Raw genomic sequence first — 22,033 nt, forward strand, 5'->3', positions numbered from 1 at the left:
GAGGGGGGAGTGGAACAGACTCAGTTTCCCAGGGGGAAAATGCCCTGCAGGGAAGACAAAGCCCTCGCAAGCCCTCCCCCCTGTTTTCAGGATGGGTGTTAACCCACCACATTTTGTGTTTTGTAAAGCCAACTTTTAGAATTACAGTTTCTGGGTCTCTGCATCAGAACACATTTCTCAAATCCTTGGAAAAAAAAGAAGAAGAGATTTACTTGGTACTTTGTCTAGTTCTTCCCTGCTGTATAGGATGGGTGACATTGATCTGGTAAAGAATTCATCCACTGCTTATAAATACCTGCAGAAAGCGTAGGAAATTATATTTATCACAGCTCAGCAAGAGGAAACAAAAGATGTCTGCCACTATTTTCATTTTGTTTTGCTATTTGGCTAATAAACTCTAGGTGATAGCACAAATTCTTACAGTGAGACCATCTGTTCATAGGAATTAAACACAAATCAGCAGCTACTGAGTATCTCCATCTTTAGTTAGGACTTCTGTCTAGCTCCCTGTGATCACCTGGCAACTTGGAGAGCTTCTAATGAAATGAACAGAAATACCTCCCAGCAGAAAAATGCAAGCTGATCCTTAAAGTGGATGGTGAAGCAAAGTTAGAAAACTCCTCTAGAAAAGCAGTTGTATTAGAAGAAATTAAAACAAAATCCTTGGTTGTGGAGTCTCCTTCTCTGGAGACTTTCAAGACCTGCTTGGACATGCTCCTGAGCAACCTCTTCTAGGCAAACCTGCACTAGCAGGGAGGCTGGACTAGATGATCCTTACCATTCAGTTGTTCTGTACCTACCTGTCTGGATATATCCCAGATTCTCCACTTGATTGAACGAGGATTATCCCCATGCTTCATTACACTGCATGGAAATGAAGATATCTTCTTGGAAAACTTTGGGAGACAATGTTGGGTTGAGAAAGAAGGATACTACTGTCCAGAGTTGCCTCAGAAGGATAAATACACCGTGCAGGATATGCAGCACCGATGTCACATCTTTCATCCGGCCAAGTCAAATAAACCTTAGGTTACTATGAGCTGCAGTAGCTAAAGGAGTTTGAATGTGCCCCCCACATATGGGGTATTCTCACATTCCTGTGTGGAGCTATGGCATCCACAGGTGCCAAGTTCCTCAGCAAGGACAGGTAATAATCACTACAGCAAAATAAAAAGATGCTGAGGTCGACTTTATCATCATCTGAGGGTTAAAACGGAGTCCCAAAGTACCTTTAAATCATGAAAACCCTGACAAGGTTTAACTAGAATGCCCTGAGTGATCAGATCACACATTATTCCCTGAAATGCTAGCAAACTACTCCCCAAGCAATTCTCAGTACTGGCAGCACCTCCACCTGAAATAGATTTAACTTCTACTTAACCTCCACTATTACAATTTAAAGCAAAGTGAAAGCAAGGACACTACAGGAGCCAGATCCAAAGAAGGGAGCAGAACTGTGAACTGCCAAATGTTAATGTATTTCCCAATTAGCTGCAGTAAGTGCCGAGAGCCAGCAATGTATCAGTGCTCTGTAAAAAGCTATGAGCCAAAGCCAGCAGATGCACAGCACCTGATCATTTGAAAATGGTGGCCTGAACATCTTTACAAGGAGTGTGGGCCAGAGAGTATTGTCATCCCATGAATATTCAGCTAATGGGTACAAAGATCAGGCAACAGCCAAAAGGTAGATGAAGAATCTCCAAGAGCTCTGCCAGTGTGGCCAGGACATTTTGGAGCAGAAGTAAATGAAATGCAGACATTATTAATCACCTTTTCCAGGAACTCTCATTTAAATTTAGCTCCTTACATTAAAAGGGGCTTTTTCCAGGCTGCTGTAAACTAAGCAATCTATAATTCAGTACAGTTTTAACACCTAGCCTAATTAACAGGAGTCTTCTGCCCTTCGGAGACAGTCATGAAGGCGATCTGAAACAAGGGGGTTTGTTATGGCTTTGGTTCCTCTGTGGTTGGTTAGCCATGAGTGTCTACCAACTTACACACTGGATGGTACTTCCACAGGCTTTATCCTTAGCAATCCACCAAGCTTCTTGGTAATGTGAATACAGAGTACCCAATAGCTGAGGCACTAAAGGTAGGCTGAACATGAGCCTGCAGTGTGCCCAGGCAGCCAAGAGGGCCAATGGCATCCTGGCCTGCATCAGGAACAGTGTGGCCAGCAGGAGCAGGGAGGTCATTCTCACCCCTCAATGCTGAACTGGTTAGGCCACACCTCGAGTCCTGTGTCCAGTTCTGGGCCCCTCAGGTTAGGAAGGAGGTTGAATTGCTGGTACGAGCCCAGAGAAGGGCAACAAAATCGGTGAGGGGTTTGGAACACAGCCCTATGAGGAGAGACTGAGGGAGCTGGGGTTGCTTAGCCTGGAGAAGAGGAAGCTCAGGGGTGACCTTATCACTCTCTACAACTACTTGAAGGGAGGTTGTAGACAGGCAGAGGTTGGTCTCTTCTCCCAGGCAGCCAGTACCAGAACAAGAGGACACAGTCTCAGGCTGCACCAGTGGAGCTTCAGGTTGGATGTTAGGAAGAAGTTCTGTACAGAGAGAGTGATTGCCCATTGGAATGTGCTGCCTGGGGAGGTGGTGAAGTCACCATCATTGGAGGTGTTCAGGATGAGACATAATGGGGTGCTCGGTGCCATGATTTAGTTGGTGTTGGATTGGTTGATGGGTTGGACACGATGATCTTAAAGGTCTCTTCCAACCTGGTCTGGTCTATTCTATTCTAACAATGAACATAACCCTTAAGAGACAATTTGATGACATCTTCTGGTGTTTATGAAGCTTTTGAAAAAAATCAATGGTGTTCCACTAATTTTCGACCTTCTTAGACTTATTTTTTCATTTATAATTGTTCTATATTACTAAATGCAATCAGTTCAGGTAAATAGAGAAACCTGCTTTCAATATGCAGGCAGTGCTTACAGTATTGTCCAGCTCCCTCTATGATTACAGGAAAGCTAATGGTAAGGCCATTTCTTTTCCTCTGATGCACAAATGCTCTATTATACAATAAAGCCCTCACCACTTCTAGATAAATTGATTTGTTTCTTGTTTTGGAATAGAATAGAATAAACCAGGATGGAAGAGACCTTCAAGATCATCGTGTCCAACCCATCAACCAGTCCAACCCACCTGAAGAACTAAACCACGGCACCAAGCACCCCATCAAGTCTCCTCCTGAACACCTCCAATGATGGTGACTCCACCACCTCCTCAGGCAGCCCATTCCAATGGCCAATCACTCTCTCTGTATAGAACTTCTTCCTAACCTCCAGCCTAAACCTCCCCTGGCGCAGCCTGAGATTGTGTCCTCTTGCTCTGGTGCTGGCTGCCTGGGAGAAGAGACCAACATCTACCTGTCTACAACCTCCCTTCAGGTAGTTGCAGAGAGCAATAAGGTCTCCCCTGAGCCTCCTCTTCTCCAGGCTAAGCAACCCCAGCTCCCTCAGCCTCTCCTCATAGGGTTTGTGCTCCAAACCCCTCACCAACTTCGTTGCCCTTCTCTGGACACGCTCCAGCAAGTCAACCTCCTTCCTAAACTGAGGGGCCCAGAACTGGACACAGGACTCTAAAAGGATCTATACATTCAGTCTTTTCCATGTCAAATTTATCTTCTTCTTGTGTTACAATTCAACATCTACATCTATTTCATCCTTCAAGATTCTATTTTTAGTAATACTAACAAAAAGAAGTCTGATCTGTAGAGCAACCAAACCAGGGGGTGATTAGATGGTGTTGGATGATGGGCTGGGCATGATGATCTTGGAGGTCTCTTCCAACCTGGTTTATTCTATTCTATTCTATTCTAATATGAGTGAGCTGCATGCCAGGCACTCCCAGAGCAGTGCTACCCAGCGGCCGCTCAAAGCCACCTGGCTGAGCAGGGGTCCGGCTGGCTTCTCGGTGACTTTCCCCCAGGTCAGGCAGGGGACTTGCGGGTCCAGGCAAGGGAGCAGCGGTTTGGACTGGCCGCTGGCTCACCTGCAGCAATGGGTGGAGGGAGCTTGCCTGTAGGTGAGCCAGAGCCCACTCTGGGCATGGCAAGAGGAAAGAAGGGTGGCCAATGCTGGTCACTACTGAAATGAAACCCCAACTGAAGTGGACTTGGCCTAGATTCAAGTCCTGGAACCCAGCAGGGCACGGGCAAAGGGAGGAGTGGTGGCCAGAGTCAGTCCCACCAAGAAGGGAACCTTCTTACCAGAGATAGTTCACTGGAAGTGTTTAAGAAGAGACTGGATGAGGCACTTGGTGCCATGATTTAGTTGATTAGATGGTGTTGGGTGATAGGTTGGACTCGATGATCTCCAAGGTCTTTTCCGGTCCGGTCTATTCTATTCTATTCTATTCTATTCTATTCTATTCTATTCTATTCTATTCTATTCTATTCTATTCTATTCTATTCTATTCTATTCTATTCTATTCTATTCTATTCTATTCTATTCCAGCCTTAGCTCCTACCCTATGGCTATTTTGATACTCTGAATATTTGCCTTCCCTTTTAACAGCTGCCCATTTAATTAGTGATAAATATTAATTTTACAGGTGTGTATTAGCTGCCTACATCCTGCCTTTTACCCTTTGGGAGTATTTCCACTCCGAAATTTTAATGGTGTATTCCTACAACCCTCTGTTCTCAAACATCACTGTTAATGAGGGAGTAAGTTATTTCACCTAAATCAGACCCGGTACACTGAAATCCGGACAAACTGGGTTGACTCTTCCAATGATTTTCCAGCATTTATGTACCTAACCTTACCAGAAGCTATTAGCAGTTTCCCAAGTTTCTCAGTCATTTATAATGTGGAAGACATATTTATTCCCCTGACTCTCGCTTTAGGGAACAGTGCTACATTGGTTAATACGTGCCCATGATTCCTGGTGACAGAAATTAGCTTCAACTGCATTATGCAAGGACGTGATCCAACTTCCTAATTTCTGTCTCTAAGAAGAAACTCAAACTAATGAGACATAGTTACATGATTTTTGTGGGACTTTTTTCCCCAGTCACCTTACAGAGCAACTACCCATGAGAGCAAAATTAGAAAGGACTCCTTGAGACTGAGAATATTTAAAGACAGTGACAAAACCCATTGCATGAACCACATATTTGAACCCAAATTACAGGAGAAATCCCCATTATATGTTTAAGAGCCTGGATGAGGCGCTTGGTGCCATGGTTTAGTTGATTGGATGGTGTTGGGTGATAGGTTAGACTTAATGAGCTCAAAGGTCTTTTCCAACCTCGTTAATTCTATTCTAGGCTAGTCTAGTCTAGGGGTTGGTCTCTTCTTCCAGACAATCTGTGTCAGAACAAGTGGACACAGTCTCAAGCTGCACCAGGGGAGGTTTAGGCTGTATGTTAGGAAGAAGTTCTTCCCAGCAAGAGAGATTGACCATTGGAACGTGCTGCCCAGGGAGGTGGTGGAGTCACCATCACTGGAGGTGTTTAGGAAGAGACTGGATGGGGCTCTTGTTGCCATGGTTTAATTGATGAGATGGTGTTGGGTGATAGGTTGGGCTCGATCTCAGAGATCTTTTCTAACCTGTTTAAGTCTATTCTACTCTACTCTATATTTAAGAGCATGACATGGGCATTTAAGAGCATGACATGGGCATTTAAGAGGGCGTGATTTGCCCCCAGCATGTTTAGGCTATGCAATATATTGAATTTTAATTCTAGATTTTTTGAGGGGAATTTTCTGCTCTCACTATGAATTTCCACTGAAACATTAGAGAAAAAGCTTAAAGGAAACTCTCTAGTTGACAGTTGGCTGAGGTAAGTCACAAGGAGAGGACTAAGACACAAAGGACTGACTTCTGATCTGAGGACTCAGAATTTCAAAGACACCACAAAATAGAGATACTGAACCATCTTGCTGCTGCTGCTGCAGCATGAAACTTGTACATCAGGGAATTAAATCAGCGCATGCACTGGGTGTTACAGGCAGAGGTAAACATTAGTGACAGCCAGTTACAATGGCTCAGGTGTGTAAAGGGTTCTGGAGCCTTTCCAGAATGAAATATTACACACACGGTGTGTAATGAGTGGCAAGTACGTCTACATGAAAGAAATGAACATTAAACAAGCGGAATGCTGAGAGCTGCCAACAGAACTGTATGGGTTAATAGGTGGTTTTTAGAAAGCCTTTTCCGACAAAGCCTCCAAGGTTATTGTGTTATCTCATGAATCAGTTGGTACAATGCTTTGCCAATGGATGTAAGGAAGTTTAAAGCTGTTGGCTTTCGCCTACCGTACCAAGATCAGTCTTAAGATCTGTTGGCAGACTTAACTTTCTTGATCCTTTAACTGAAACAACAGAAAAAGGAGAAAGGCAGTTGTTAATAGGTAAGAAAGAAAACGGAGTGAGGGAAAACATCATGCCCCCTTCTGGTCAACACCACGTTGCAAATTTGCAGCTTTTTTGCCTTTTTCTTGTCTCTTTTTATTTCCTTTTTTTTTTTCCCCTCTTTTTTTAATCACCATAGAAAGGCAGAATTTTGGTTTAAATATATTCATATACACCATTCAGCAACATAATGCAACTGAAGAAAGAAGCACTGGAAAAAACCCACATTCCTCCAGCTGTCAAGAAGTGAATGGTGTTTGACACAGGTTTGTCTTTGGGCTGCAATATCTTACCTTGTGATGGCAGGAATGGTTAAAAACGAAAACCAAACAAGAACACAAATGAGGTTAAGGCAAATATTGCAAATGCTGGTTATGCAGCACGTCACAAATCTTGAAACACCTTGGGCACCCATTTAATAAGAGAGTGCAATGAAATTGTGAGTTCTGATGACATCAGACCTCCAAGATACCGTCAGGTAAAAAAGGGCATATTGCACAGGTCATGGAGACACAAGACACCACTGCAACATTATGGAAAGGAAGACAGATTGCACAGAAACGAAACACAGCAGCTTCAGGCTAGAACGTGGCATTATCCAGACAAGGAAATAGTGCACTCAATTTACTGCAGGTTTAATTATCAGTTGTGTTCCAATTAGGCAACAAAACCACGATTTTGCTTCTGTTCAAAAATGTTTTCATTTCCTTAGACAGGAGCACGTTCTTGGACAATGAACACCAGAGAACTGAAATGAAGCATGTCTTGTACCAGTCAAAATGGCATTGACTTGATTAAAAGAATGCCTTAAGAGAGGTTTTAAATTAGTTATTCAGTGGATTTAATTTCCAATAGGATTCTCTCACTTTGCTGTAATTCAGTATTTTTCCCACATTGTTTTTCTGGCTTTTGCCCCTTACCCATACTGCCTGCTTCTGGAAGTGAACTATGAAGGAATTTGTCAAGTAATGATTATGCTTCTTTTAGAGAAGTCCCACGTGGTAAGTACCTGAGTGCCAGGAACACTGTGATATGTGAACATAAGTAACAAGTCCTTAATAGGCTTTTAGGTCAGAAGGATGCCCAGAACAGCCACTTACCGTTTCAAGTCACAGAGCTCCTAAAAAGAAGGTGTTGCATTCTTTTGCAGTGTCATAAACTACAAAGCCTTTGATGTGGCAGAAGAAAATACCCCCTGGCACCTCTGGTTTTTCTTTCTACCTTCAGGAAAGAGCAGTGCAGCCTTCCAGGCTCTTGAGCAACATTTTGGTATGAACGGAACCAGCACAGCCCTTCCAGTAACCCCTTTTCAGCTGTCACTTCAACTGGGTGCTTTGGGACAAGGTGAAGAACAGCCCAAGATCAAAACATACATCACTAACACCATGACATGAAAATTCTCTAATTTGGATACCAAGTGTTAGTCTCCTACAACCATTTTAGTCTCTCACACAAAGGGCAGCTTGAGTTTCAGAACAGCCTTATAAAAACCATTTAATATATCAGAGCAGCTGCCACACACTCTTTCAGACTCTGAATGGAGGACTCTGCTCCAGAAAAATCAGAAAATTTGCTATAGAGGAAGAGGAAGAAGCATCACTTGTGATATAATCTCCTTTAAAGGCAAGGACAACATCTGGCCCAACCAGCCCTCTGAAAAAAAAGAGATTACCAATTCCTAAAGCAGACTGTAGGGCACTTCACCTAGGATATAAATGAGGATATTTCAGAGCTATAAAACCTGGCTTTATTTAACACCAAGGAGCTTCAGTAGTGCTGTCATCACAGAGGCTTTGAGCTTTGCAAATTGATGGTTTAACCTCTCTTATTTCCGTGCTACAGGTGTTTCTGTAGAACAAGAATTGTGCATCTCTTGCTGTATGCCACAGCTGTTCCAAAATTGTGGAACATATGTCTGAACTGCCAGACTGCAGAAATAGCTCCCAACTTTTTGTATGCAGGCTCATACAGCACATGCAAAGTATGCACTTTCTGATTCCTCTGAAGTACTCTAAAGAGGCTCGAGTTGGGAGCTGCTGCAGCTGCACACAGACAAAATAGCCATACTGAAGGTTGTGCTCTACCACAGACACAGGATGCTGGATGGAGTGAGGGTTGTTAAAAACAAGGAGGATACTGGTACAGGAATAGACTAGAGGACATGGTAACAGACTAAAGGAGACACACAGCATAAGGAAATGAAGGAAGTGGAGCTGACCAAGTTAGGAGTCATGCTCCTCCATGCTTCACTGTGATTGAAACTGTGCATATTACTTTCGGGGGGTGGGGAGCAGGTAATCCAAACTTTTTACTGTTAAACGGATCAGTCTTATGAGGAGTGGCTGGGGAAACTGTGGTTGCCTAGTCTGGAGAAAAAGAGGCTGAGCCAGGTGGGAGGTCAGTCTCTTCTCCCTAGTAACAAAGGATAGGACAATAGGAAACGGTCTCAAGTTGCACCAGGGGAGGTTTAGGTTAGCTGTTAGAAGAACCTTCTTCACTGAAGGGGTTCTCAAACACTGGGACAGGGTCCCCAGGGAGGTGGTTGAATCCCCATCCCTGGAGGTGTTTTAAAGAGACAGAGATGTGGTGCTAAGGGACGTGGTTAAGCACTAGACTTGCCCAGAGTTAGACAATGGTTGGACTTGATGACCTTAAAGTTCTTTACCAACCAAAATGATTCTATGATTCTCTGATTCTCTGAACGTGAATATTATGTAAACTACTCTTAGTACCTATTGTCATGTATGTGTTACTAGCTCTACATTCATTATACAGGAGGATCATGCACGTAAACCCCTTGCTGAGAAAGAGCTTTTGAAAACCAGTTTCATTTCAGAATGAAGTAGAGCATAAAGGTTCAAGAGGCTACCAGAGCTGTTACTATTATTTGCATTCATGCTGCAGGCAGCCAACGAACTTCTGATGCCACAGTGCAAGGCAAGACAGCCCCTGCCCAAAAGAGCTTTAGGTGCACACAGTCTGATTATGCAGCAGTGGGATGAGAAAGGGACACAGAGGCAGCAGGCACGGTCTCCTGACCTGACAACCTCCTATCTTGTCACCATATGGTTCCTATCAGTCTTTCAGTGAAAATACCAAGGCACAATCAAGAAACATGCACTCACAACCACAGCACTCACTGGTGTTTCCCTCAGCTATAACAGCAGAACTGTAGAGAATTTACTGGTTTTCAAAATGAAGGTCACTTCATGCTGCTCTTCATCTATTCATCTATCTTTTGTCTCCATAACACTTTGCAATATCTGTCCCAGCCTCCCCTTCCTAAAACATGGATTTAAGAGCTTAGTGTTAGCTTCTCAGTTGGACAAGCTACATGATAAAATCCTGGAGGTTTGGCTACTGGGGTTCTGAACTGCAAAGGCAACCCTTTTCCCTTGTTGGCTTCAGGCAGACTTCCCCAGGCAGTCACTCTCCTGTGGGAGCTACTTTCAAACAGAACCTAACTCTCACTTTGCCCTGAGATACAGATGCTGCTGCTGCCATTCCTGTGCCTGCCCTGTTGATCCAGACCTGGACTCACGCATAAACATCCTCCCTTTTCCTGGGACGTGTCAATTACCAGGCTGTGCTTGGCCCTGTTCCCTTGCTTAGTTGCTGTCTCCCCAGACCACAGGAGCGGCTGGCCTCTGCTGGTGAGCTCAGGTCCTCTTGAATCGTGAGCCATGCACTGTGGGCTGTACAGGGGCTTCCCCTGCTGCTCCCTGTGAGCAAGATACCACGGCATAAACCCAGGTCTTGACATCCTCCCCTCTGCCAGATCACACTGCCCTCTGTTCCTGGCTAATCTCAAGATCTTACATAAGCATGAATTCACTTGATCAGAAACCCCCACACATATTAAAAGGCGGATAAAATGTACCTTGTATTCACAGTGCAGGAGCCAATCTCTCTTCATTGATTAATTTCCCTTCTGACTAGCAAACATTCTTTTCAATTTCATATAAATAAGTAGAAATGGTTATGCTGGCACTGTCATCCATAATCATGCTTCAAAATCAACGATATTCTATGTTTTCCACACACACACACAATATCTTGAGGCATTTACTTTCCTGCTTGTTTTCCATGAGAACATAATTCTCAACCTGAGTCAAACACCCTCAGCTACTTTGCAGTTGCCCACGAGTTTAAAGGGGAAAAAAAGAAAGAGTGACTGTTAGAAACTTAACAATATTCTATTTAAAACCATTTCATGTAGGAAAGTGTGAGCTTGGCATGCCATGGGTCTAATCCCAGCAGATTTAACTAGTGGAACAAAAATATCAGTATAGCAGCACTTTAAAAATCCCAATACATAGGAAAACTTGTACTCTTGCCATTAGGGACCTGTTCCAAAGCTCATGGGAATCATCTGTGGGAATCTTTACATAGCCCTTCTCTAGGCTCTAGAGTCTTAAAAGCATTTTGGATGTGAGCCCCAACGTGAAGGTGATTTTTTTTTGGAGAAGACACACAAATGCACTTTCACTTTGAAAATTCACTCTCCAATAGACAGACTGCTAAAATTACTTGAAAGAATTCTAAACAGTACCTTGCATCTCACACAACAAAGTTAAATGACCTCTTGAAGATGCCTTTGCTTGTCCTCACGACATCGCTGCTTGTGCTCCTGCGTATTCTCAGCGGCATACTTCAGTAGCAAGCTGCACATAAATGGCTAATGCAGTAAGGGGCATCTATAGTCTTTATCTTATATTGCTAAGAGCTCCTGAATATTTTTTTCCTAATCAGATGATAAAAATCAAGGTAAACTTTACTGGAATGGGCACTGCTCTGTAAAACATCAGAACTGGATGTAGCAGCATTTATGAGTGCTTACAAGGCGTTAGTGGTTTTTACTGTTTTAGAGCCACTGAGCTTCCACATGCCATTGTAGAGTGAATGTTGTATAAAGCCCTCCACTTTTGACCTCCACATCACAAACAATGATCAAAATGCAGTTTGACCTTCCCCCTTGAAAGAACATGGCATGGAGGAGTAAGAATAAGCATTCTGGTGGTACTGAAAAATCCTGATCTCAGCTGTTCTTCGTAGGATCCAGTGTAAGCCAAACACCATTCCATGTGGTATGCCATGCTGCATCACTGCTCTCATGAAACATGCTGCATCATGGCTGCATCAACCTTTGTTTTACTGTAGGGTATTGGAAATATATCACTACAGTATTTAAATCCTGATGTAATTATAAGAAGATACCAGTGGTTAAGGAAGATTATTCCTCCCCTCTGCCTACCATTCCTGAAATGCAAGGTTGGCATTTCTTCACGTTGCTGCTGCCCACTGTCTTCTAGCCTGCAAGGCATTGAGAGCAGGAGTCTGATTTTGCAATTACACTGTCTGCAAAGCTAGGCTTTAGTAAATTGTGCAGGAGCACCTGAAAAGAGAGTTTAAAATATTGCCTAGTGGTAGGAGTTGGATTTGTACAGAAGTAGAAACCAGCCCTGCATGTAAAATAAGGAGTGTTCTTCAGCAATGAGTGCTCAGTGCTCCAATACTCATACCAGTGATAGAACACAGATGCCTGATTCTGATTTGAAGCAGGGAGAAACAACAAAGATGAATTACTCAGGTGACCTAGGCTGGCTTTGCAGAAGCTTAGTCTGAGGTTAAAACATGGGCAAGGAGTAGGATGTTGCAGGCAAAATACATTTTTTCAGGGGAACCATAATAGAGGCAGGTAAAGCATTGTTCAGGATGAAGAGATCAGGAGGCAGGAGATTTTTTTTTAGTCCTCCAAGAAACCTTCTCTACCATGTTCTTACAAATCTGGGTGGAACAGAAATCTGACTAACTTACTAATGGCTCTCCCAGATGTAAAACTGTTTGTGTCTACACTGCAACCCGTGTGCTGGAGGGATTCTTCCTAGGCACTGCCGTGGAGCATGCACATGAGCACATCAATGTTCCACAAATCATTCCCCTGATGGAACAGAGGATGAAGTTGCTCAGCAGTGTGCCACTGTGTATAGTGTTTGTCATGTAGACTAGTGTCCTCCACATGCACTTTGTGTAAGCATAGTGGCCCTGCGTGTGCACAATCTGGCACGAACCTCACTGCCTGATGTTGATCTGGTCAGGCAACCGTAACAAACTGCAAGAAATCAAACGCCATTCCTTCTGTATTTGCAACCTTATCAGTTCTTAACGTAGTAATATCCAGTAGGGCCTTCTTTGAGGAGCAACTTGAATCACTTAGCAGCCAAGTATTCTTTCTGCTAGATTTCTGAAAGAGAGTTTCTTGGTCTGCCTTCAGCATAGGAATGTGGTTACTGGTTTTACAAACAGATATCAAGGGACTCTGCAAAGTACAGCACACTTCTGTTGCAGAGCCTGTATGCCATGAGATATAAATAGATCAAAGACAAGACTAGGAGTAGAAAGATCCTGCCTAACAAATCTGTAACTAGGAAGATCAATCAGCTGCTTGCTACAAGAAGGTAAAGAAGTATTAGCCAGCACGAAGGTTAACGTAGATGCGATGCTGTGCTGCTAAGGACAAAACAGTTCTGCTCCCAGATTCTGGAGGGGGGGGTGTCAGTTACTCCATGTGACAAGGCTGGGTTTTGTCCAGTTTTAGAGGAGGTGTGCCAAAGTCCAATTATTTTAATTTTGCATTAATTAATAATTTACATCAGTCACAGTAAAGGTAACTTCTATTTCAAAAAGCTAATAATAGCTAATAATAGTTACCACCTACAACACCACACCTGATTTCACATTTAAAGATGCAAATATAGCTTGGGGAAAACAACATGGAGGGGCTAAAATAGAAGGGGTTCATGAACATGCCACGTTTTCCCTGCTGAATTATTTCCAACCCAGAAAAGCAGAATGCATTTTGAAGGGAACTATGTTAAATTTAACTCAAGTAGGTATTTTTGACCAACAGCAGAACGAAAAAAATTGAAGTTTACTGCTGGGAAAAAAAAGGTGCTGTAGGAGTCACTCATCGTTATGAAACTAAACAGAGGCACGTGCTCACCAGCTGGCCATATCTTTGTTGTCAGTAAAAAAACAAGAGTTTGTAGTTCGCTGCTGCAGAGAAGACTGAAAAGATGAATCCTAGTGAGCCACACCATCACCAGATCAATGACACTTCAGTTCACAAATGTTTGATTGAATGTGTCCAGAGAAGGGCAACGAGGCTGGGGAGAGGCCTTGAACACAAGCCCTACGAGGAGAGGCTGAGGGAGCTGGGGTTGTTTAGCCTGGAGAAGAGGAGGCTCAGGGGTGACCTCATTGCACTCTACAACTACCTGAAGGGTGGTTGTAGCCAGGAAGGGGTTGGTCTCTTCTCCCAGGCAACCAGCACCAGAACAAGAGGACACAGTCTCAGGCTGCACCAGAGGAGGTTTAGACTCGAGATGAGGAGAAAGTTCTTCACTGAGCGAGTCGTTTGTCATTGGGATGTGCTGCCCAGGGAGGTGGTGGAGTCACCATCTCTGGAGGCGTTCAAGAGTGGATTGGATGTGGCACTTGGTGCCGTGGTTTAGTCATGAGATCTGTGTTTATAGGTTGGACTTGATGATCCTCGAGGTCTCTTCCAACCTTAGTTATACTGTGATTTGAAAGCCTGTATCATGAGTTTCTGACTCCTGGCTCAAGAGTGTGAGCTCCTGAGTGTCATACCGGTGTTATTACAGCCTATTCCCCTTTGACATTTGTACACCTATGGAATTCAGGTTGCAAATAGTACAAGGAAATAACATATTTCAAAACAGCTGTTTTGGTTTAGTTCTTGATGTGTCAAAAGGAACAGTAGCCTCTATTCAAAATTAATGTGTTCTGCTATAATAAAATATGTGAAATAATAACAGAGGATTTGAATAGCATGTTTGTGAGAATTTGCTGCCATAACTAGGGGGGGTGAGGGAATATCTATCAGTACTTACCAAACTATAAGAGAAAGAAGTGTGATATGCATACCATAAGCACAATGAATGCATCACAGCTACACCTCCTCGTTTTCCATCACATTCAAAAGTCAGCTACTAGAAAACAGCTCTAAGCAACAATCTTTAAGACAGTGAACTCACATTAAAGAGATCAATGCAGGCTAGGCACTTGCAGGAAAAAGTCTCTAGGAATGAGACAACCTCCACCTTCTGAAGGGTAAAATGGGAAACAAGTTCTTTATAGTGGCCAAGTGTCCACTGCTGCACCAAAGTGGTTGGTAAATAAATAAGTAATTCTATTTTAGGTTATGCTTCCACTACAAATGACATAACTCAAGCACTGGCAGGTTCTAATGGTTAAAATTCGCCATCTCCAGATTGCTGTTTCCCAAATAATTTCTCTATGAGCACATATGCATAATAGTTAAAAAGAACCAAACCTGTGAGGGCTCTCTACCAAAAAAGAACTCTGAAAGTTGTCGAAGGAAACAGAGAGACAAGCTTCTGACAGGAGGATGTAGGAACACACCTGAACAACACCATTAACTCCAATGTTTTCATAGTCTTGCCCTCAAGATGCACCACGCACATTTCATTGTTCTTTAGGTAAACAGACTTAGGCTTTTTGTTGTGCTGTGCCACGAGCACTCCTCCAGTAATTTCTTCTCTTTGGAACTGTAACTACGCACTTCACTTCTCAGGGATTAATGAAACACAGTGATGCATGACATGAATGGCTTATACAGACTGCAGGAAGAGAAGCCAATCACCTTTACCTGAAGTGGGAGACTTGCAACGCTCTAGCTCCAGGGAAACTGGACTGTCACTGAGTTCAGTCAGGCCTGAAAAAATGGAGTTGAAAAGTTAAGTTACAATCTAACAGGGCATGCTTCAACTTTCGTGGTTGATGATATTCTGCACTTCAAAGTCATTTTGGAGGAAGGAACGGTGTGAAACACATGGGGAAGTATCTGTTTCTGGTAACTGCAGCTATCAGGCTGACACTGCAAAAATTTAAGTCTGGTTTAAAAGAAAAAAAAATAATCACACCTCTTGTTAAGCCAGCTTTGTTTTCTGATTGCTTCAGGGATGACAAAGAGGGACTGTGCCTAACGAGAGAAAACAAGCAAATTTGGTTTGAAGTACAAATCAAAGTGATTCAAACCCTCTCGAACTGACGTGGGAACAGCTCTGTGTTTTCACTTGCTGCAGAATGCAGGGAGGAAAGCTTAAAAGAGGGGCAGAAAAGCCAAAAAGGCAACGGTGTGAAGACAGTGAATACAAAAATATCACCACTACTGTGCAGTACTGGGATTTCTCCTCTGAATTCACGAGAGAGCTCATCTTAAAGGACACTAAGGCAGTGATAATGCTGTCTGGATAGAACACAGGGTTTTTGGACAAGATAATTTCTATATCTTTTGTGGCATTTGTGGCTATCATAGGAGACAGTAAAATGTAAACCAGTCAGTTTATACTGCTTAAGTTTGGGCTTGTTTCTGTGATCAAACTAAGATCCCTCTGACACAGGTTGCACGTACAGGTCTAAATATGCCTTTTGGCATGCTAGGGAGAGAAAGTCTGAGGGTTAACTGTTGAGAGAGTGAACTGGGCATGGCCTATTCTAAATGTACCTTTTGCAGGTGCCCTATTGTTTATACCAAGTGGTTCACATCTGTCATATGGAGCTCTAACACTTCAAGCTATAGGCTCCTTGGGATTGGCAGACAGCCCAGCACTAGACATTCACCTTCTAGTGATACGGACTCACAGCACTCAGGTCACGGAACCTATTGAATATTAGCCCACAGTCACATACTGCCGTATCGATGCCACATTCACACACGCTCTGCATACACTGTATCCTGGAAACCTAATGTGGAATCATAGAATGCACTGGGTTGGAAGGGGCCTTTAAAGGTCATCTACTACAACCCCATTGCAATAAGCAGGGACACACTTAACTAGATCAGGTTGCTCAGAGCCCCATCAAGCCTGACCTTGGATGTCTCCATGGATGTGTCCTTGTGAGAGACCAAAAGTTTGTCTCTCTTGGTGTGAGTCAACAAAGATAAACTGATAGCAGAGCCACTGGAAAGAAGATGGAAAGAATCCTGTCTACCAATCCTGGATGCAAATCAGCTTGTGATTGCATCCTGATAACACGGGACTACAACAATGGACCCAAGGACCCAGCCATCACACCTTTAGAGCAAGATAATCTCCACCCATCAAGTACCCTGGGCAAGGTGACACAATGGTTTTTACCACCTGTTTCCTGATGTGTAAGGAATGTGGGGGGGCTTGTCTGGATGGAGACGGGGGAGACAGAGATCACACCCCCACCCCCCACCCCCCCCCATTCAAAATCTTGCCCAAACACACAGCAATACACAGAAAGATTTCCAGGGAAATGATACCTGGATATTTACCTAAGGATTATTTCCTGCCCCTGGAATTCCTGAGGGACAATATTTGAATACATACCTAAGGACTAAAAACTGTATAAAAGACTTGAGAAACTACTGGTTTGTAGAGAGAAACGGAGGAGAAAAACGGGGAGAAAAACGGAGATGAAGGAAAACACAGGAGATGAACCATGCCGCTGAGAAGGGAAAGCTGGGACAATGCTGCTCCGGAGAAAAGAGGCTGCCCAGAGGACCACAGCTCTTCTCCAGCCAAAGCCTCAGCACCCTTTCTCTACAGACCCAGGCTGCCCAGAGGACCACAGCTCTTCTCCAGCAAAAGCCTCAGCACCGTTTCTCTACAGACCCAACATCTCCTGCAGCACCTTTCCTCCACAGACTCAAACTGTCTTGGGGGGGATGAGGGGTGTGGTAATATAATTCCTTTCCTCTTCTCTCTCTCTTCTCTCTCTCCCTCTCTATTTTCTCCCTCTCCCCTTCTTATGTCCACTTTATTTATGTAATAAATAGTCTAGCTGTTGATACTTTAGCCTCATTTGTGCCTCTAATTTCACATCACGGGAATGGTCTAAAAGAACTTGAGTCTCTTTCCCTCTCCGGACCGAGACAGTCCTCCACAATCTCCCTGGGCAACCGGCTCCAGTGTTCCCCCACCCTCACAGTAAAGAACTTCTTCCTAATGTCAAATCTAAATCTACTCTTTTCTACTTTAAAACCATTGCCTCTCATCCTATCCTTGTAAACAGTCTCCCCTTTCTTGTGGGCTCCCTTCAGGTACTGAAAGGTCACTATAAGGTCTCCCTGGAACCTTGTCTTTTTCAGGCTGAACAACCCCAGCTATCCTATCATGACCTTCCAATGTGCTTGAATCTGGCACCAGGCCCTCTGCAACATAACATGCTTTAATTTTTATGGCTTTTGGACTCTCAGTCTCAGCCTCTTGTTTCTAAAATTCATATAGACTTGCTTTAAAAGATCTCTGCTACCATTTGGTCACCAGTGATGTTCTCCTTGGATTAAAAGCGGTGGTATCTTAATGTAGTTGATGATATTTCTCTAACAATGGGATTTTGAGCTGTTCTGAGGAAGGGGGAGAATTCAGAGCCTCAACAAGCAGAAAGAAAAACTCCTACTGCTAATGAAACTGCACAAGTGCTAGAACAACTTGGAGAGCACTTTGGGGAGACTGCAGTATTAATTCAGCCTGTTAAGTCAGTAGCAGTGACATATTTGCTCCTGGCCTTTAAACAGTAAAAGATCATGGTCTAGATACTAATTGTGTAAAACCCCATTGTTATGTTATTTTGTGTTGTGAAATGCACCTGAATTTTCCTTTGATTCAACTTGCAATCTGAGAGGCAATTTCATATTCCAAATCAATTCTGAGTCCAGTAATTTTTGACATTAAATAGAATATTGCATACAATTCAGGAACTGCAACCATTTGGGCATCCTTTCTATGCATAGCTTTCTTACAGCAAATCTTTTTACTGCCTGATGCTGAGATTTATGTAGGTACCAAGAGATTTGGGTCATAATTGATTTTTGCTGCAGAATTGTCTACAAGGTACAGAGAGAGCGAGTTTGGCACATCTACAAATCATCAGAGGCCTTGGATAAATAAAAAGGAATATTAAGCTGTTTATTTTGCAAATGCAATACTGGAGATATTGAAATTTCAACACTATGGTTCTGATGTAATTAATTTCATAGTGTCAGAGTATCAGTCAGGGTGGGAAGGGACCACAAGGATCATCTGGTTCCAACCCCCCTGCCATGGGCAGGGACACCGCACACTAGATCAGGCTGGCAAGAGCCTCATCCAGCCTGGGCTTCTAAAGCTTGTACAGTTACTATTGGTGATTGTTACCATGTCAAATGATAGGTCAGAATCTGCTTCTAAATCGGAGTCAGAATCTGCTTCTAAATAGGAGTCAGAATCTGCTTCTAAATAGGAGTCAGAATCTGCTTCTAAATAGGAGTCAGAATCTGCTTCTAAATAGGAGTTTGTGGTTGGTTGTTTTTGTTGTTGTTGTTGCTTGATCTCTTTGGGTTTTGCTTGGTTTGTTTTTTCTGGGGGGGTGGTGGTTTGTTTTGTTCATTTGTTTTTGCTTTTCTTGAGTTCACAGAAGCAATATTACAGCTTGATATAAATGATGATGCCACTGACATAGGATATGCACCAGATCCCATCACTCTCCAGAAACCCCAAGAGCAACCACCCTGAGAATACCACAAACTCTTTATGTTTGGCAAGAGTTTTACCACTTGCAACAGCAAACACCCATTTCAAGTTACAGCCTATATTTTTCAATGGTGAACATCTGAGCTTCTTGACAAATCTGGATTTGTCATGAAATCACCATCACCTCCAAGAATGATCACCAACAGATGCTTTAAAAATACCCCAAAAGAGTAGTAACTCCTCATGTTAAGCACAAGTGGTACTATGTGCTTTGTACAAGGGCAGTCATAGAAGCACACAATCATTAAGGTTGGAAAAGACCTCTTAGATCCTCAAGTCCTACCACCAACCCAACACAGTCTTAATCTCAGACCCTTAGATTTGCTTAAGCACTGCCACTTGCAGAATTTCTGCTGCCATAAACCTCTCTTGCTTAGAAATATTACAATGAAGAGTTCTCATTACCCTTCCATGCATCCAAAGCCTCTTTTAATCTACTAAATTCTGAGTCTCAAAGAAGCTATGTGGCAATGACTTGCACAATCATGATTCACTGAAAGGAAAAAAAGATAGATTTGTCAGTTTTGGTGTCATCTTTGAGCCCATTAAATGTTGTCCTCTGTTTCCCTTGGAGATAAGAAAGGGAGCTCTCAACCTTTCCTTGGCACTTGTGTTTATTTTATACCATGATCTCCTTTCAAAGAAAATCAAGCTAAATCGTTTCAGTGATTTATAATGTGTAAGTAGTTCCATGCAACTCAGTGTCCCCTGAATGTTAGAGACTACAAGATCTGAAGTTTGATTACAAGAATATTTGCACTTTTCTTTTTGAAGTTCTTTAAACACAATCTGTGTCCTGAGACGTTTAAACTGTTATGAGTCCAGGTAGAGCAAGGAGAACATAGAATAGAGGAGAAGAGAAGAGAAGAGAGTAGGAGAAGAGAAGAGAAGAGAGTAGGAGAAGAGAAGAGAAGAGAGTAGGAGAAGAGAAGAGAAGAGAGTAGGAGAAGAGAAGAGAAGAGAGTAGGAGAAGAGAAGAGAAGAGAGTAGGAGAAGAGAAGAGAAGAGAGTAGGAGAAGAGAAGAGAAGAGAGTAGGAGAAGAGAAGAGAAGAGAGTAGGAGAAGAGAAGAGAAGAGAGTAGGAGAAGAGAAGAGAAGAGAGTAGGAGAAGAGAAGAGAAGAGAGTAGGAGAAGAGAAGAGAAGAGAGTAGGAGAAGAGAAGAGAAGAGAGTAGGAGAAGAGAAGAGAAGAGAGTAGGAGAAGAGAAGAGAAGAGAGTAGGAGAAGAGAAGAGAAGAGAGTAGGAGAAGAGAAGAGAAGAGAGTAGGAGAAGAGAAGAGAAGAGAGTAGGAGAAGAGAAGAGAAGAGAGTAGGAGAAGAGAAGAGAAGAGAGTAGGAGAAGAGAAGAGAAGAGAGTAGGAGAAGAGAAGAGAAGAGAGTAGGAGAAGAGAAGAGAAGAGAGTAGGAGAAGAGAAGAGAAGAGAGTAGGAGAAGAGAAGAGAAGAGAGTAGGAGAAGAGAAGAGAAGAGAGTAGGAGAAGAGAAGAGAAGAGAGTAGGAGAAGAGAAGAGAAGAGAGTAGGAGAAGAGAAGAGAAGAGAGTAGGAGAAGAGAAGAGAAGAGAGTAGGAGAAGAGAAGAGAAGAGAGTAGGAGAAGAGAAGAGAAGAGAGTAGGAGAAGAGAAGAGAAGAGAGTAGGAGAAGAGAAGAGAAGAGAGTAGGAGAAGAGAAGAGAAGAGAGTAGGAGAAGAGAAGAGAAGAGAGTAGGAGAAGAGAAGAGAAGAGAGTAGGAGAAGAGAAGAGAGAGAGTAGGAGAAGAGAAGAGAGAGAGTAGGAGAAGAGAAGAGAGAGAGTAGGAGAAGAGAAGAGAGAGAGTAGGAGAAGAGAAGAGAGAGAGTAGGAGAAGAGAAGAGAGAGAGTAGGAGAAGAGAAGAGAGAGAGTAGGAGAAGAGAAGAGAGAGAGTAGGAGAAGAGAAGAGAGAGAGTAGGAGAAGAGAAGAGAGAGAGTAGGAGAAGAGAAGAGAGAGAGTAGGAGAAGAGAAGAGAGAGAGTAGGAGAAGAGAAGAGAGAGAGTAGGAGAAGAGAAGAGAGAGAGTAGGAGAAGAGAAGAGAGAGAGTAGGAGAAGAGAAGAGAGAGAGTAGGAGAAGAGAAGAGAGAGAGTAGGAGAAGAGAAGAGAGAGAGTAGGAGAAGAGAAGAGAGAGAGTAGGAGAAGAGAAGAGAGAGAGTAGGAGAAGAGAAGAGAGAGAGTAGGAGAAGAGAAGAGAGAGAGTAGGAGAAGAGAAGAGAGTAGGAGAAGAGAGAGAGTAGGAGAAGAGAGAGAGTAGGAGAAGAGAGAGAGTAGGAGAAGAGAGAGAGTAGGAGAAGAGAGGAGAATAGACCAGACCAGAAGAGACCTTCAAGATCATTGTGTCCAACCTATAATCCAACACCACCTAACCAACTAACCCATGCAACCAAGCACCCTGTCAAGTCTCCTCCTGAACAAAACTAAAGGCAAAGAACTTGTCAATGTAAACAACCACCCATGGACTTTATAAAGAAGCTGGCTTTGAACTGAACAGACTATAAATGTAGGGAAATGGTGCAAGATGCAAATACATCAGATAAGGTATTACAGCACTTTTAAAGACATGCATCATGGATACTTCCTAAAGCTTACCATGATTCCCATGTTCCCTTTATTGAAGGACCAAAAATGTACTGTGGAGTATGGAGTGACAACTTCCATGAACCCAGTAGAAATTTAACACTTCAGAAATAGCTTTCAATCCCAATGATTCAGACTGACCATTTCCTTAAGAGCACCCAAACCCACCAGGTCTTTGCTTAGAAGTAGAGGAATTCTAAATAAATCATCATGAATATTCACAAGGCAGTAAGTAAGCATAGTGTTACCTTCATCCCCTTCACACTGAATGTGGCAGTTCCAGGCTATGCCTTTAAAATTTAGCTGCAGATATCGAGCAGAAAGGTAGAAAAATATAAAGAAATCACTATTGGGTGCAAAAAGGAAACCAAAAGATTATTCCAAACAAATTCATTGGATGGAAGTCTGGGATAGAAGAAGCTGTACCATAACAATCCTTCACATTTCATTTCTATTCCTTTCCTTTCTTTTCTCTTCTTGCTGTCCTGCTTTACTCAGG

At 43.0% G+C, this 22,033-nt stretch overlaps 1 protein-coding gene across 6 annotated transcripts in view; it reads right to left on the minus strand.

The window, feature by feature from the left end:
- Positions 1–22,033, minus strand: part of STXBP5L (syntaxin binding protein 5L) — a 252,640-nt gene that overhangs the window by 35,191 nt on the left and 195,416 nt on the right. For 5 of the 6 annotated variants that reach the window (XM_068165947.1, XM_068165953.1, XM_068165950.1 and 2 more), the window contains one exon: positions 15,055–15,120. The exons of the other annotated variant lie outside the window; for it this stretch is intronic. In XM_068165947.1, the coding sequence (XP_068022048.1) occupies positions 15,055–15,120 (66 nt within the window). The remainder of the gene's footprint in view (positions 1–15,054; positions 15,121–22,033) is intronic. 6 annotated transcript variants of the gene reach the window in all.

The sequence above is a fragment of the Melanerpes formicivorus genome, unplaced genomic scaffold (assembly GCF_026170545.1).
Source record: "Melanerpes formicivorus ecotype bairdi unplaced genomic scaffold, bMelFor1.0.p_v2 SCAF_95, whole genome shotgun sequence".
In the NCBI taxonomy this organism is placed as follows: domain Eukaryota; kingdom Metazoa; phylum Chordata; class Aves; order Piciformes; family Picidae; genus Melanerpes; species Melanerpes formicivorus.